The sequence below is a fragment of the Cygnus olor genome, chromosome Z (assembly GCF_009769625.2).
Source record: "Cygnus olor isolate bCygOlo1 chromosome Z, bCygOlo1.pri.v2, whole genome shotgun sequence".
NCBI lineage: Eukaryota > Metazoa > Chordata > Aves > Anseriformes > Anatidae > Cygnus > Cygnus olor.
This window is the reverse complement of record NC_049198.1, coordinates 15,790,930-15,805,383: the sequence shown is the minus strand read 5'-3', so window position 1 is coordinate 15,805,383 and position 14,454 is coordinate 15,790,930. Positions and strand designations below refer to the sequence as shown.

General features: G+C 40.4%; 1 protein-coding gene across 6 annotated transcripts in view; it reads left to right on the top strand.

The window, feature by feature from the left end:
* Positions 1 to 2,468: 2,468 nt before the first annotated feature.
* The window catches only part of FGF10 (fibroblast growth factor 10), a 65,224-nt gene continuing 53,238 nt past the window's right edge, over positions 2,469 to 14,454 (top strand). The window contains exons 1-3 of one of the 6 annotated variants that reach the window (XM_040541008.1): positions 2,469 to 2,741; positions 3,170 to 3,244; positions 3,343 to 3,906. In XM_040541008.1, coding sequence (XP_040396942.1) covers positions 3,570 to 3,906 — 337 coding nt within the window. In that variant the 5' untranslated portion in view covers positions 2,469 to 2,741; positions 3,170 to 3,244; positions 3,343 to 3,569. Of the gene's footprint in view, positions 2,742 to 2,897; positions 3,049 to 3,169; positions 3,245 to 3,342; positions 3,907 to 14,454 lie in introns of those variants that run through there. The other 5 variants (XM_040541005.1, XM_040541011.1, XM_040541007.1 and 2 more) reach the window with 5 other exon arrangements.

The window sequence follows — 14,454 nt, the reverse complement described above, 5'->3', positions numbered from 1 at the left end:
TAAAGGAACCCATTAAGGTCTGATTGTTGCTGCTAAAAAGGAAGGTTGAATTTCAGTCCTTTGAAGTAACTGAGAATGATTCAGGCCTCATTACAGAGATATAATCTACATTCATACATTTATGTTAGTGATTCAAATCTATTGGGACAGATTGAATTCTGTTAAATAGTGCATCTTTCCTGTGGAACTTTTCTCAGGCTTTCTCAGGCTAACCTAAGAGGTGACCTAACAATACAAAGTAGTGGGGTATTTAGGGATTCAACTGTGCTGTAAAAGAAAGGGTATACAGAAAGTAGAAAAAAAAAGAATGAGACATAATCTAAAAAGCTATGTCAGCTTTTCATTCGGACTCCATTTTGTAAATGCCCTCCCTGTCATCACACAGGATAGAAACGCATTCCCTTATGCGTTGAAGTAGTTTTAAGTACTGCTCTGAATATTGCACTTGCCAGAAGCAAATTTAATATGAAATTCTGGACATGTAACTTTTGTATTTAACCATAAGATCTTAAAATCAATATACAACCCATCACAAGCTAGAAATAGGTCTAAGCAGACCTCTTCTTGAGAGGAATAAATTCAAGATAGTACCTGTTTTCAGAGGAGTAGGGGTTAAATATGTCTGTTTGACCTTGCTATTTTCTCTTGCCACCAGAGATCCTAAAATGCCAATTCACTGCATTTTTCAGCTTTTGACAGAAGAAAAACAAAAATTAGAGGTTTCTTCAAATGTATAATTTTAAGACATTATGGTGTTTATTTATTTTTTAATCTGCTGGAATGAAAAGCACTTCAGTTTTAGAGATAATATATTGTATTCATGACCTGGACAGCAAGTGAACATTGACAGTAGCTTTGCAGACATACACGTAAGCTGTCAGGCATTCACCAAGGAGTAGGCTTTTGCTTTTCATTTAGTTTTTATTTCTTTTTTTATTAGTTGCTACAAAAGAAAAGCCTAAGTCAGATTCACCAAAAATTTTCTGCATTGCTCTGCACTCACTGCAAATACGTGCAGAATAAATACTCTGAAGTACCATAAACAACATCATAAAACATATTGATTCTAACATTAAATGGTTTCATTTTTAAGGCTGTTTAAATGTCACCCCCAGAAGCTGAGAACATAAATTTAAGAGCTAACTCTCTCCAGAATAAACACCATAATTGGAGAAAATCATTTCTAATTTCTGTTGTGAAGTTAACAATATATTTAACATCCTAATCTAATGAATCAGTCTAATTTTAGAACTATTTGTTCTTTTCTGGATTTTCTGTTGTTTAAATTAAGACTGACTCCAAATGCCACATGTAATTGCACAGGCGGTTTTCCATTGCATTCCACTGATCTGCATTATTAAACTGCCTCTATTTCAAAAAAGTTCTGGTTTTACATATTGAGTAACTCCCTGTGTTTCTGCACCGGTTCACTTCTCCGCTGCTCTGTCCTCTTAGCGAATGTTCCACCTACTTGCATTCCAAAACAGTTATTTTACAATACTGAATAATGAACCAACATTCAACATCTAGCATGCTCGCCCATATCCTGTCAGTTCCTGATCCCGTGTTAAAAGATAGTACATCATATGGAAGATGCCTGTTAATTACTGGGAAAGTTGACAGTTCGGTGACGGGATAGAAATATGAATCTGTCATAACATTCAGTATGTGAAATGACAAATCCATTAGGAGAGACAGAATCAAAGGAAAAACCAACAACATATGCCCCTCCAGGAAAATAATAGCTTGAAAAATCGCTTTAAAATAGCCTTGAAAATGGAAAATGTGTTTCTTTCTGGCAAAGGAAACTACATTAGTTAATTAAAAAAAAAAAAAAAAAAAAAGACAGCAAAACATTCAGACAGATTTTATGGGGAAACCTTTGCAATCCCAATAAAGCCCCTTTTGCTTTGAAGTCAGACGCGTGATTCGGTAAATGACTCATGTTAGCAATTAGAAAATGGTCATTTAGGGCCCCAATTTCTTTTGAGACAAGGAGGGTGAGGGTGGGGAGAGAGACACAATAAATCTTGAGAGGCTTAAAAGGAATAGCAGGCTAAAGTGTGAACTTTTTATTTCAGCAACGGAAGCGAGAAATCAGTGATTCATTAAAGGAGGGAGAAAGACCTCCATGGAAGCTGGCAAAGAAGAAGGAAAAGGAGCTAATTATGTCTCTTCCCTTTTTACTCTCTCCGACCAGCATATAATCTGCTTTTCCAGGGTCTGCCTGTAGTATATACTTCTTTCCAGCCCCTCCACCAACCCCTCCTCCAGCAGGGGGGAGGGGGAGATCTAGCAGGCAACAAGCTCCAGGTGGCTTTCTCAAGCACTTCACTGCCAAAAAAATAAAATAAAATCCTTCGCTAGAAAACAAGTTTGTTTTTTTTGTTTTTTTTTTTCTTTCTTCCCTTGGAAGCGGGGGGCGAGGGGGGAAGGTAGCCTCCCTGGAGGGGATTGGTTCAGCCTGTAAGACAGGGAAATTAGTAAGGCATGAGTCTCCAAGCCATGCTGGTGGCCAGCACTCCGAGGAGAAGAACGCTTTAGGAGCAATTAGCAGCGAGCTGAAGGCAGCGGCGGCTGCTGCTGCCGCTGCCGCCCGGAGGAAGCCAGGGCAGCTCCCGAGGCTCCCTTCGCAGCAGGCACTGCTCGCTCCAACTGCAAAAGGGTTTCAGATGTCCCACCGCTGCTTGACCCCCTGCAAATAAGGGTTGACCACCAGAGGCACATCCCACCTCTGACTTGTAATCGCTGACATTTAGGCTACAGCTTCCAACCTGTTTACAACCAAAGGGGGAGGGAAGGGAAGGGAAAAGGAAAGGGAAGGGAAGGGAAGGGGGGGGGAGACAAGTTGGGATTTTTCCCTCTCTTTCTTTCTTTCTCTCTCTGGATTTTTTTTTTTTTTTAATACTGTTCTGGAGAATTCAAAGCAAAACAAAGAAACTGCCTCCTCTGGGGTTGTCAGTGAGAAAGGACGAGTTGTGCAACTGGTTTGGGATTTGCAAAAAGGCAAGGGGGTGGGGATCAGAAGAAGGTGCAAAGCCACAAAGTGTGAGTGCGAGTGTGTGTGTAAAGGGGTGTGTGTGAAAAATCCCTTCCAGCACCCCTTTCCGCTGGTTATTATTTATTTTTGTTGTTGTTGTTGTTCACTTTGCTGTCATCTATTTTTCAGACCTTTCTGCATCTAAGATGGTGAAGAAAGGAGTGAGGAAGAGAACAAAATAACTACTGGGAAGTCTCAAACCAGGTTGGGGAGTGTGTGTGTATGTGGTGGGGGGGGTGGGGAGGGGAAGAGAAAAAGGAAAGAGGATTAACCACAGCAACCCCCCCAAAAAAAACCAACAGCTCTTTTTTCTGAGGGAGGACTCGAAGGATTAAAAGGCAGCAACTTCTGAGGCGATTTGTCCCCTGAGTTATGGATGTTGGTGCACTTACTTCAGGCCAGATCAGAGCTCAGAGGGATCTAACCAGAAGCAGCAACCACCGGCTCTCCACTTGCCTTTTACCAGGTTTTACCCTTCCAGTATGTTTCTTTTGATAAGACATTTTCCAGCGCCCAGAGTTTCAGTACAATGTGCAAATGGATACTGACAAATGGTGCCTCAGCCTTTTCCCACCTGCCTTGTTGCTGCTTGCTGCTGCTCTTCTTGGTGTCTTCTGTGCCTGTCACCTGCCATGACCTCAGCCAGGACATGCTGTCCCCGGAGGCCACCAACTCTTCTTCTTCATCATCCTCCTCCTTCCCCTCGTCCTTCTCCTCTCCTTCCAGTGCGGGGAGACACGTGCGGAGCTACAATCACCTCCAAGGCGACGTGCGCAAGAGGAAGCTCTACTCTTACAACAAGTACTTTCTCAAGATCGAGAAGAACGGCAAGGTCAGCGGCACCAAGAAGGAGAACTGCCCCTTCAGTAAGTACGGCTCCGACGCCGGACCCCGGCTCCCCCGGCCGCGGATCCCCCGGACCCTGCGCCCGAGGCCCCGGCTGGGGAAGGGCCGGGGAGGGGGCTCGGGGCGGAGGTGGGGTGAGCTCCGCCGGGACCCCGCTGCCCGCCCGTCTCTGCCGCGCTCTCCGGCAGGCATTTGCTTTGCAAATGGCTTCGCCGAGCGCCGCTCGCTCCGCTGCCTGGCAGAAGAGCAAATTAGAAAATATTTGCAAAGGATGTGGCGCGGAGCGTGTGGGGGGGCGAGGGATGGAGGGTGGGTTGGCGGGACATTGTCTCCCGAGTCTGAAAATCATTATCCCCTGTCATTAACGTGCCTCGACGAGAACGCTATATTAAAACAATGCACCCATCTCCCCCCGTGCACACACGCTCTTCGCTCTCTGAGCCCCAACGTGGCCGCCTGCCCCGCGCCCCCCCGTCCCCGATCCCGGGGAAGGGGCTTTTCCTCCCGCCGCCGCTCCGCTGACACCCGCGCCGCACTCGGGTTCGCAGCAGCCTCGGTGCTGCTCCGCGCCCCATTGTAAACATCTGGGGCTGGACTCGCGCAGACCTCACACACATTTCATTGTCATTTTTTTTTTTTTTCGTCTTGAAGAAATGATTTCAAAGTAAAAGCCGTATGGCTGTTTCCATGGCTGTACTTTCCAGCTTTTCTGTGGTACTAATTAGGCTTTTAGTAATAGCGTGCTTCTGGTAATGTATTTCTGGCTGTCAGTGCTAGAAATGTAACATTTATTCGGTTTTCTTGCCTGTGCAGTCTCAAACTGAAGCAACTGTAGTAAATCACAATATATTGCATTGTAACTCTTAAGTGACTGCATCCCACTATAGGGACGTGCTGCAAAAGTAAGCTCTCTTACGCAAGTGTTGGAGTACCGCTCCTTGGTTCTTGGGTTGTTTTTCATAAATCCAGATAAACCTGAGGATAAATCTCCCATTAATTTAAAACAACTTAAAGTGACTTAAGTAGCTCCCCTGCTAGCTAATGTGTAAAGTACGGAATACTTGAGCAGGTTGCCCTGCTGTAGGATAGGCATTACTGTTAATTCCACTCTATTTCTATTAAATACCCATAATACAGGCGTACAAGAAGGGAGGAGAGGGCTGATGTATCATATGTTGCTGTTTCACTTGCTTCACCTAGCAAGTTCATACTTTATCATATGCTTAACGTTTGTAAAGGGTTTAGATGTCAAGGCAGCCGAATCTTACCACTTCCCTTTTATATTTCATAGGAAGCCAAATTCTTGAAAGAAAGAGCTATGATGAAGGTTTCACTTCAATGAGTGTGTGTGGAACTAGGTCCTAGCCTAGCCCTATTTCTCTGATAACTTGTATTTGCAGATGAGGATAGCGTGATTCCCCTCAAATGGGATTCTGCAAACATTGTGTGCATCACAGAAAACACAAAGGCATGCTGTGTAGAATATTCCTGCAGCACAGTCTTTTAGGGGCCAAATTGACAACGGTATATTCAGAGAAGTAAATGCTCGCCTGAGCAGCCCCACTTAGCCTGCAGAACTGTTTAGCGAGTAAAGTTGCAGACATGCATGAGTTTCTGCAAAATCTTGCCAAGAAGAGGTAGCATAATCTGCAATGTACATTACATCTTTCTACTCTTGGTCTATGTGCATCAACAACTCCCTGTAACTCTGGGATGTGATTCCTTTTTCCTAGAGTTCTAGCCAGTGTATCAGAAACAGAACTGGCATTCTGGGTGATGTCCTGGTTATTTTTCACATCTGCAGAATATTTATTTAAGGGGTGAAGAATGTTTTGTTTTGTTTTGTTTTTTTCATGTAAATGCTAACCAATGGTTGTGTCACACATAGACGTATCCTGTTTCTCGAGTTTACAAGTAGTGAAGAAAGGACTCCCATCGTCCTAGGGCATGTAACTTGCTAACCCCACAGTGTGATACAACAACATCTTCAAACACGAAATGATTACACTTTAGCTAGCAGAAGACAAGTCAAACAGTTATATCTTCCTGTTTAACACACACTATAACTTGCAGTGTGAAATTGTGTTTTCTGTAAGAGCACATAGGCTGAGACCATTCATGTAGACATTTACCATGTCTTAATTTCAAGGGTGTCTGTGTAGCAAAATGTTGCAAGTGACTCACTAAATCTGTGCTTTTCATCACTTCCACGTAGCTGTGTAATCAGAGTGCTGCCATAATCTCCAGCTGGACTGATTCCATGCAAATATGTGGTATCATTAAGATAGTCTAAAATGTGTAATTACATGTGAACAAATTTCTGCCATGCATAAGGGGCTAGTCAGCCAACCCACTAAATTGTAGCCTGTTTAACGTTAAAGGCTATCTAATCTTTAATAGAAGTTCCTCCTTCAAAATCATGCTTTCCTAAACAAATAACAGTGACTATTGACACACAAGACTTTGTTTGAAATCTAATTTGGAGGCTAATTTTCTTTTTCTCATATGCTAATGTTTAAAGTCCATTTATGCTGCAGTAAAGCCTTATCTGTAGGTCTCTAAGATCATGATATGTTGTGTAATTAGACAACAGCTTTCATGGCTGGCTGCCAATTAAGCACTGTCAAGTAAGAAGAACAGTGGGAGAAAGTCAGAATAAACATTCAGAAAATAGAACTTAGTCCCCAGACTTTAAAATGGCTCAAACAGCATCCTTAGATTTTCTCTATAAATATTGTGTAAAGTGCACTAAATAAAAGTTTACTTTGGCAAACATTTTCCAACTTGATTGCTTGGAACTTTTCCATCAGCCTTTCTCTACCTATAGGGTAATGGGAACAGAGGTGGCTTCTGAACACACCATCAGGAAGCTAGGAGAACTTGCAGCATTTAGGAGAGCTGGAGTGTGTGTATCTCCAGATAAAAGCAGGACCCTTTTTAGGTCTTGTTTTATTGTTCCTTGCAACTGGAGTTTTTTTCTCAAAGAGTAACATTATAGTGATAGCTTGTCCCTCAGCACCACAGCTGTGAAATCCCTTGCCTTGGTAGAGTCATTTGTGTATATGAACAAGGACAGCTGCACTGCTTTCTGGAGTCTTAAGTATTTTGGTGGGGGAAAAAAAATAAAATTCTGAAGTGTAATTAAAAAAAATAAATTGCTGTAACTTGACATCTGGGAAGACCAACAATAGCTTTATCCATATGTAAACTTGGAGAGAGAACTGCATGGTGCAGATTCTGACCTGATTTTCACCTAGATAGCTTTCCTGAAGATGGTGAGTCTTTGGGTTTAATGGTCGTCATGCACTGGGCTGCATAGTACTTATGATAAACTGCTTCTACGAAACTTGAACACACTTTTGAGTGTTATGTTATTTTTAATCGACTTTTCAGGCAACCGTAAATAGTGCTAAGAGGCACATGGGCTTCAAATTTACAGTACAGATCTTAGTAGGTGAAGAGTGGTAACACAGTAAGCAATGGTTAATTAGCAGCAGCTAACGTGCAGGCTGTAGTGGCAGTTCTGCCTGAGCGAGGATTACAGGGTAAAGCCGTTATTGAGGTAGATGTTTAGGGAGTGTAGTTTATGTCATTGAGACTGCCCATTCGAGGGAAGAATTACTGGACCGATTCCTGCGTTTTGGACCAAGCAGTGCTATGCAAAACCTACGGTAGATGGCGGCACAGACACTGTCTGGTGTCACCTCTGCTCAAAGTAGGTGGACAAGGGGCTGGGTCCTCAGTTCTGTGGGCTGGTTTAGCTCAAGCAAAGCTAAAAGGTCTTACACCAGGTGGGAGGCTATTAATTGGCCTTCTGAGCATCCAAAGTGGATTAATCCAAACAGTGCAAAAGCACTGCAGTTGCAGAACAAGAGTTTTCACTGAGAGAGCTAGCAAGAAATAATTAGCTACTGCTCACAAGCTAACCTACTCCAGGCTTTTCCCCTGAGTATGCAATTATCTTTTATGAATGGCTTTAATATCTCCTGAAGTCCTTGGAAGTCTTTGGTTTTGCTATAGTCAGTGTGGGATCAGATTAGCAATATAGTGAATAATAGCAAGAAAGTTTCAAGGCTTGCTCTGTAGGCCAAAAAAATTGTAGACAATGACTCTAATTGCTAGAAACGCTGAACATTGCTAATGAGGGTTTTAAGTGTATGCATGACATGTAAATACAGATTTATAGTATGTATTGAATTGTGTACACACAACAACAAAAGTGTTCTGATTAAGTATACTCAGTTTGATACTCATTTTTTTAAGTATACCTCAAATGTTTTTTGGTACATTAATCTCAGATGTACAGTTCAAAACAGGTTAGAATACTTGGTAAAATACATTCTTTTGCTTCCGGACATGCTTAAGCTAGCTGTTTGGGTTTATCAACTCTTCACAAGCTGGTGTTTGTAAATTAACCTGAGAACTTTTCTCTATTTTTCTAAAGACTAATTAGTAGTCATATGTGTTTTGTTGTTTTACTCTATAAGAGATGTTTTATTTTGTTACCAATTAAAATGACTTAAAATATGAAATAATGCTGTCTCAGTGAAGTAAGTTGAATCTTGTTTTTCTTTTTCTTTAGTATGAAATTTATGTTTTTATGGAGATGATTTCTCACTTTAGGTTTCTTTTTTTTTCCCCTGCAGAACTCAGTTACATAATTTATAACCAGCAGTGTACAACCTTAGGCACTTAGGATTTATGAATGTGGAAAGAATTGTACTATTTAATGTCTACATGACACTCTCCTGTTACCCTTACTGCATTCCTGCCTTGCAGACCCTACATGCTGATACTGTAGCCCTGTCATAAATCTGTTCAAAATATACAGCTGTAAGAAGTCTTTTTGTCTTCATAAATCTAACTTATAACCTCTTGGGGAAAAAAAAAAAAATGGGGCAATTGAAAGTTTGTCCTTAAAACCTCAGAAGAGTGAGAGCAAGATGCATACAGGGTCAGAGATGCCATGTTGCTGTTTTAATGGGATGATTCTTAGGTATGACTCAGTCAAAACTTCCCTTGAAGATGGTGGTAGTTGAGTGAGCGCTATAGAATGTGCTTACACTTTTGAAACATCTTGGATGCATTCACTCATAGGATAAGATCCTCTGTTTTGAAATAAAGTATGTTAAGATGACTTTCAGATGTCTTTGAGCTGTGTGTGTGAATCGGGGTCTTTTCACTTCAAATGGGAGTTCAGTCAGATTCTGCAATAGGGGAGTTTTCATTTCTTCCACAGAGCCTCTCATTTCAGAAAGGGAAAAACCATCCTGTTAGCAAATCTTGTTAACCTGTGTGTCTTAAGTTAAAAACAGTGGGTACTTATATGAGCATAGAGCAGCATCTCCTCTCATGGAGGTTTCCTGACCTTTCCTCTGAGTGAGTAATAAAATCACATTGGGAAGGTTCTTAATGGGAAAAAATGATCCTTTTAAACAGTATTGCATTTTTATTCATAAGGCTGATATTTGGATGATAGCAATAGCATCATTAAATAATTCAGTCAGCTTGGGACTTGTTCTAATGCTCCTTTCATGTCTTGTTTTTGTTTGTTTTCTCAGTTTTCTGAAGTTTTCTGAATGAAGGTCTTAGAGTTCTTTCCTTCCCAAAACAGCACTGAGTTGACATTTCAGTTTGCGCACCTTGGCACCATTCCTCGCAGTTGCCGTAAGACAATGAACTGTCTTATCCTAATATTCTGTGGTTTATCATCTAGTGACTTCTGACACTTTGAACAGCATAAATAGTTTGAAGGTTTATCAACATTAACAGCCAATGTCAGCTTGATGAGACTCTATGGAAGTAAGCTTTGCTTATTTGGGCTAAGGAAAGCTAAATATCAGATCAGAAATGGAGATGCATTGAGCAATATGAGTACATATATGTGTCTTGGTCACTAGGTATGTAGAAGTACACTAGTCTAAATGCATGTATTTATTTAAAAAAAAAAAAAAACCTTCCTTTACTTCAACAACTTATTTTGATGCAATGCTTTCACATCTTGCAGCCTTTCATTGTTCAGATACCTTGAACACAAAGAATTCATAATGGTACTTGCAAGCATAAGGTTTGTGACCTGAAAAGACTCTTTCCTATCTGCATTAATTGTTTTTGTTGCTAGGGCCAATTTGTTGTAAAACATCTCTGTCAGTTACTACATAGTAAAAGGGAGACAGGAAACACTGTTACATGAAGTTTTGAAAATCCTGCATGGGAAAGCTCTCTGTTTTTATGAAGAAAATAAATATCTTCAAGGGGAGGTGTATGAGGAAAAAATAGTTTATATTTTAATCACTGGATGGATATTAATTCATTAGCTGAATGCATTATTAAAACTGGTTTTGCTACTTCATACACACAGTGCAACAAATGGAAGTTGCAGGGGAATGAAATGGTTGCAAGTAAGCCTGGTCACACGCTACATAATAGCTTTAAAGGCACTCTTTGCTTTAAATTAGGTTACTTGTGTTCTTTCTTTGAACATTCAGTTCTAATTGCAACAGTAAATCAAAGAATACACTCAAAGTAGATTCCCATGTAAGGTGGACAACTGGACAGTGCCTTTTTACTGCTACTAACACGTGCATCCAATTACTGGGTTGATATACTCACAGTGTCAGCTGTAAAGCATTCCCATATTTTATAGTTAGCCTAAAGAATTATTAGCCTGTCCCCTTTCACATTTACCTCTAAATAATCTGTCAGTAGTGTATATCTTTTACAGTTAAAGAGGAATTTTCACACGCATTGAGGCTGACTTTCAAGAAAAAGGAAATGTTGAAATTACACCAAAAAGTTTCATTCCTTCCACCCCCAACCCCCCTTCTGAAATTTCTGATATTGTGCAAGAGAGGAAAAGGCTATACTATAAACATGAGTGCTCATAAATTTTATATAAAAACAAAGATCAGATCTTTCATAAACCTTGATTTAGTAAAGCAATATGATGCCTGCTCCTTTCATGGTGGAAAACATGTGAAAGACAAAGTTGGTTGTTTTTTGCAGTTCCTGATTCCTCCTACATAGGGAGCAGAGGTGAAAACGGGGGACCTGACGGGTCTAGTTTTTCTTCCTTCTTCTGCCACTGATAGTAGAGGTTCAAAACATAGCATAGAAATAAAAGGAATGTAAATTTTCTTTCAGGTTCCTAATGCACATCTGTGCAAGCTGCAGTCAGTGTACGTGGGAGTTGGGGAGGGGACACTAAAGCATTTTGGAAGCATTCAGGGTACTCTTTAGTTGCAATTAAGTTGTGGTGCTAAGTGGAAGTTGGGAATAAATCAATGATACCATGCCAGCATTAGAGGAAGGGGAAGGGAATTGTGATGAGTGCCAGAGCAACACTAGAAAGGATGACAAGAAAGAAATAGGGGTAGCATATGTTCCACGTGGGAGACAGGAACGTGGCCTACCCATTCTGGCAGTAGTGAAGCCATTGAATTGCCCCATCTTATCTCACTGCATCATCAGTTTTCTCACTTCCTGAACCTATGAAGCTGCAAATTCATCAAGGTGCCTGTTGAATTTGTTTAAAAGTGTGCAATCAATGTTGAGTTATAAAATCTCCCCACTCCTACCCCCACTTCCATTGTATCTTCACTAACCCTATTCTGTCAATATGATTTGGTATGTGCTCTGGCATTCTCTTCTTCAGATTATCCTCTTCAAGAGGATTAGTAGCATGCATTATTCCTAGTGTCAAAATCAGTGCTGACTACTTGCAAGCAGAAAGGTGATCATACTTTGCCCTCGGGAGTAAGAAAAGCAGCCACAAACAAACCTGTGTTAAAGAAGAAAAAACTGGGGTTTTGGTGTGTTTGTTTGTTTGTTTTTTTTTTTTTCACTATGCTAGTTTTTCACTATCCACTACATTTGGTATGAGAAACATACACCTGAAGGACACCTATACATCCGTAGACTTCTAAGTGTTTTAATTTGGGAGGGATGGAATAGGTTATTTTTTATGACTGATATGTTTAGTGTTATCAAGTATGTCATCTTTTGTAAGCTTATCTTTAAGATTTGAAGTAGTTACATAGTTACAAGCTCATATATCCAATAACTGTTACTACAGTGACGATAGGAATATATGCTCTGTGAAAGAACACAGAATGACTGTATTTAACATGAAGTAGGTTTTATAGGACTATAGTTTTACTGCCACATTTTCAGATGTTTTTAACAACATTTTAGGAGATGCTAAGCCTCCTGATACTCACTGAAACTGTCTTTGACTTCAACAGAACAAGGTTTGTTCACTGCATATTTCCCAGATAATCATTTTTTCTCTATGGATTTGCATGGGGGTAAACATTAAAAAGGGTAAACCATGTTGATCTGGAAGTACCTCTCCCACCCACGTGAAGAATCTAAAACCTTTGGCAACTTTAACCTTAGTTAATATCACTGTGTCCTTCTCCCCTTTCTCAAGGAAAGCAATGCGGTGGACATGGCCCATATCTTGATGACAGGACACGTTTCCTTTGTCAAAATGCTACTGCTAGTAACCACAATACAGAGATTAATTGTGTGCTCACTGAGAATTTATAGCTGCAAAGCTAATGGTAACATGAAAAGAAGCAACAGAAAGAGACTAGAGCTAACTGTCTGAGCTGAGCGGTGGCCACTTGTTACTAGTCTGCCTCAAGGTCTGTATCTGGATGCTCACCTGGCTCTTCAGAAGCTGAAATGATAATTTCCTCCTGGAAGAGATATACATGCAGTTTTGCTGCTACCCTTACTGGGTATCTGGGGCAGAAGTAGTTAATTTGTTCAAGGGACTCAACCATGTGTAAATTGGAGTGGAATGTTCATACAAACTGAGTTTCACCAGGTGATCTGAGGTACAGACATCCTAAACATTCCAAGCTCTTCAAAACTAGTAGTTTACCTGCTTCTGACAGAAATATCTCGGAAAGTGAGCAGCATGTAACTAATAGAAGGAAATGAGCATTTCAGCCTTTATACTTACACGTGAAGATACTGGATGAAGGCACATATTGTGCAAGTATGCAAATTATTATGAACAGAAACATTTACTGTCATGTCTATTACTTTTTATTTCCAGAACAGCATTACTTCTGCTTCCTATAACTCATGAGCTCACACAAAAAATAGCTCACTTCTTAGGGCAATGCACAGTTTAAATTGCTTAAGGAACCATAACAAAATTTACTAAAGTTAGCAGTGGGAGCTGCAAATCATGCCCTTTCTGAGCCCCAGAATGGATTCAATTCAAGCAATTTTGCTGCTTCTCTTGGATTTTGCTTTGTGGCCAGCCACAATCCTAGGCCAAGGAAGATGGAGGGAGATGCTGAGATCATGCAGACTAGCAATCTATCAATCCTGGCAATGACAATGTTTCCTATAGTCAAAACACTGTGGGAGATAGTGCAGGATAGGGAAGGGGAACAATACTAACAATAATCTCTTCTCCGAGTACTATGTGGAGAAATGTGCCATTTCTCTCACAGCTTCACATGTGCAAATGACCTTGAGGGTGGGAATTGCAACCCCACTCTGTACATTTCATGGGAGTTAGTAGTACTGTTTGGTACTTTCTTTTTTCATATTCCATAAACCAGTCAAGAACAGTGATTGCCAATTACTTCACAGCTGGAGAAAGTTGTATATTAAGGAGCTACAAGATTGAACCCAGTGATGTTGCTAAAAATATTGCTAAAAATATTGCTAAAACATTTTAAGATCATTATATGAAAGACATAGAAAGATTACTACTAGTAACGCAAGTGTAAAATACCTCATTATAAGAGGTTTGGGATGAGGAAATTCATTTCAGGTGGAGAACAGCTACTACCTGAAGTTTGCAAATAAACTGGCTGGAAGAAAAGGTCCAGCACCAGCATTCTTTGATGAAGCAAATTTTCGTGCAAAATTTAGAAACATTCTTTAAGACTATGATGGAATTTTAAATCATAACAAGGCTGAAAAGCATATGTACTGGAATAATGACATGGACATGTGAAGAACTAAAGGCTCACATCCTTCAGCACAAGAGGTGAAGATAGCCAAGGCATAAAGGGATCTGGGGGTGTTTTCTGATTTCTCCAAGCTTCCCTAGCTGATAGCCAAGCAACACAGAGGAGGAATCCGTTTACTTCAAAGGGAAAGGGAAGAAGACTGGACAATTTGGTACAAGGATAGTCTACAGGAAGTAAAACTTGAGTTTGTGAAGTGTAATAGAGTGTTAGCGATTGTGAAATATCAGGTCCCGTATATGATTTTTGTCCATTGTACCCCAAAATTTATACATATATTTGTTTCTTGTCTCTCTTTGGCTCCTTGCTGTTTATAAAATCAAGGTAGTAATACTTCTTCCATGAGCAAGGGTGTTATGAAAACACATTATTTATGAAACACACCTGTAACATGGCGATGAGTGCCAGGAAAAAAAAAAAAAAAAAAAAAAAAAGCCCACCAGGAAGGTAATGATTCTCTTTTTACAGAAATGCTTGGTTATAAGGAATAGGAAGGGCAGTTTTGTCCTCTTTATAGAAGGGAAAGAGTAAGCTACTAAGCTACTTCTTAACTCCAGCAGACTTAGGTGT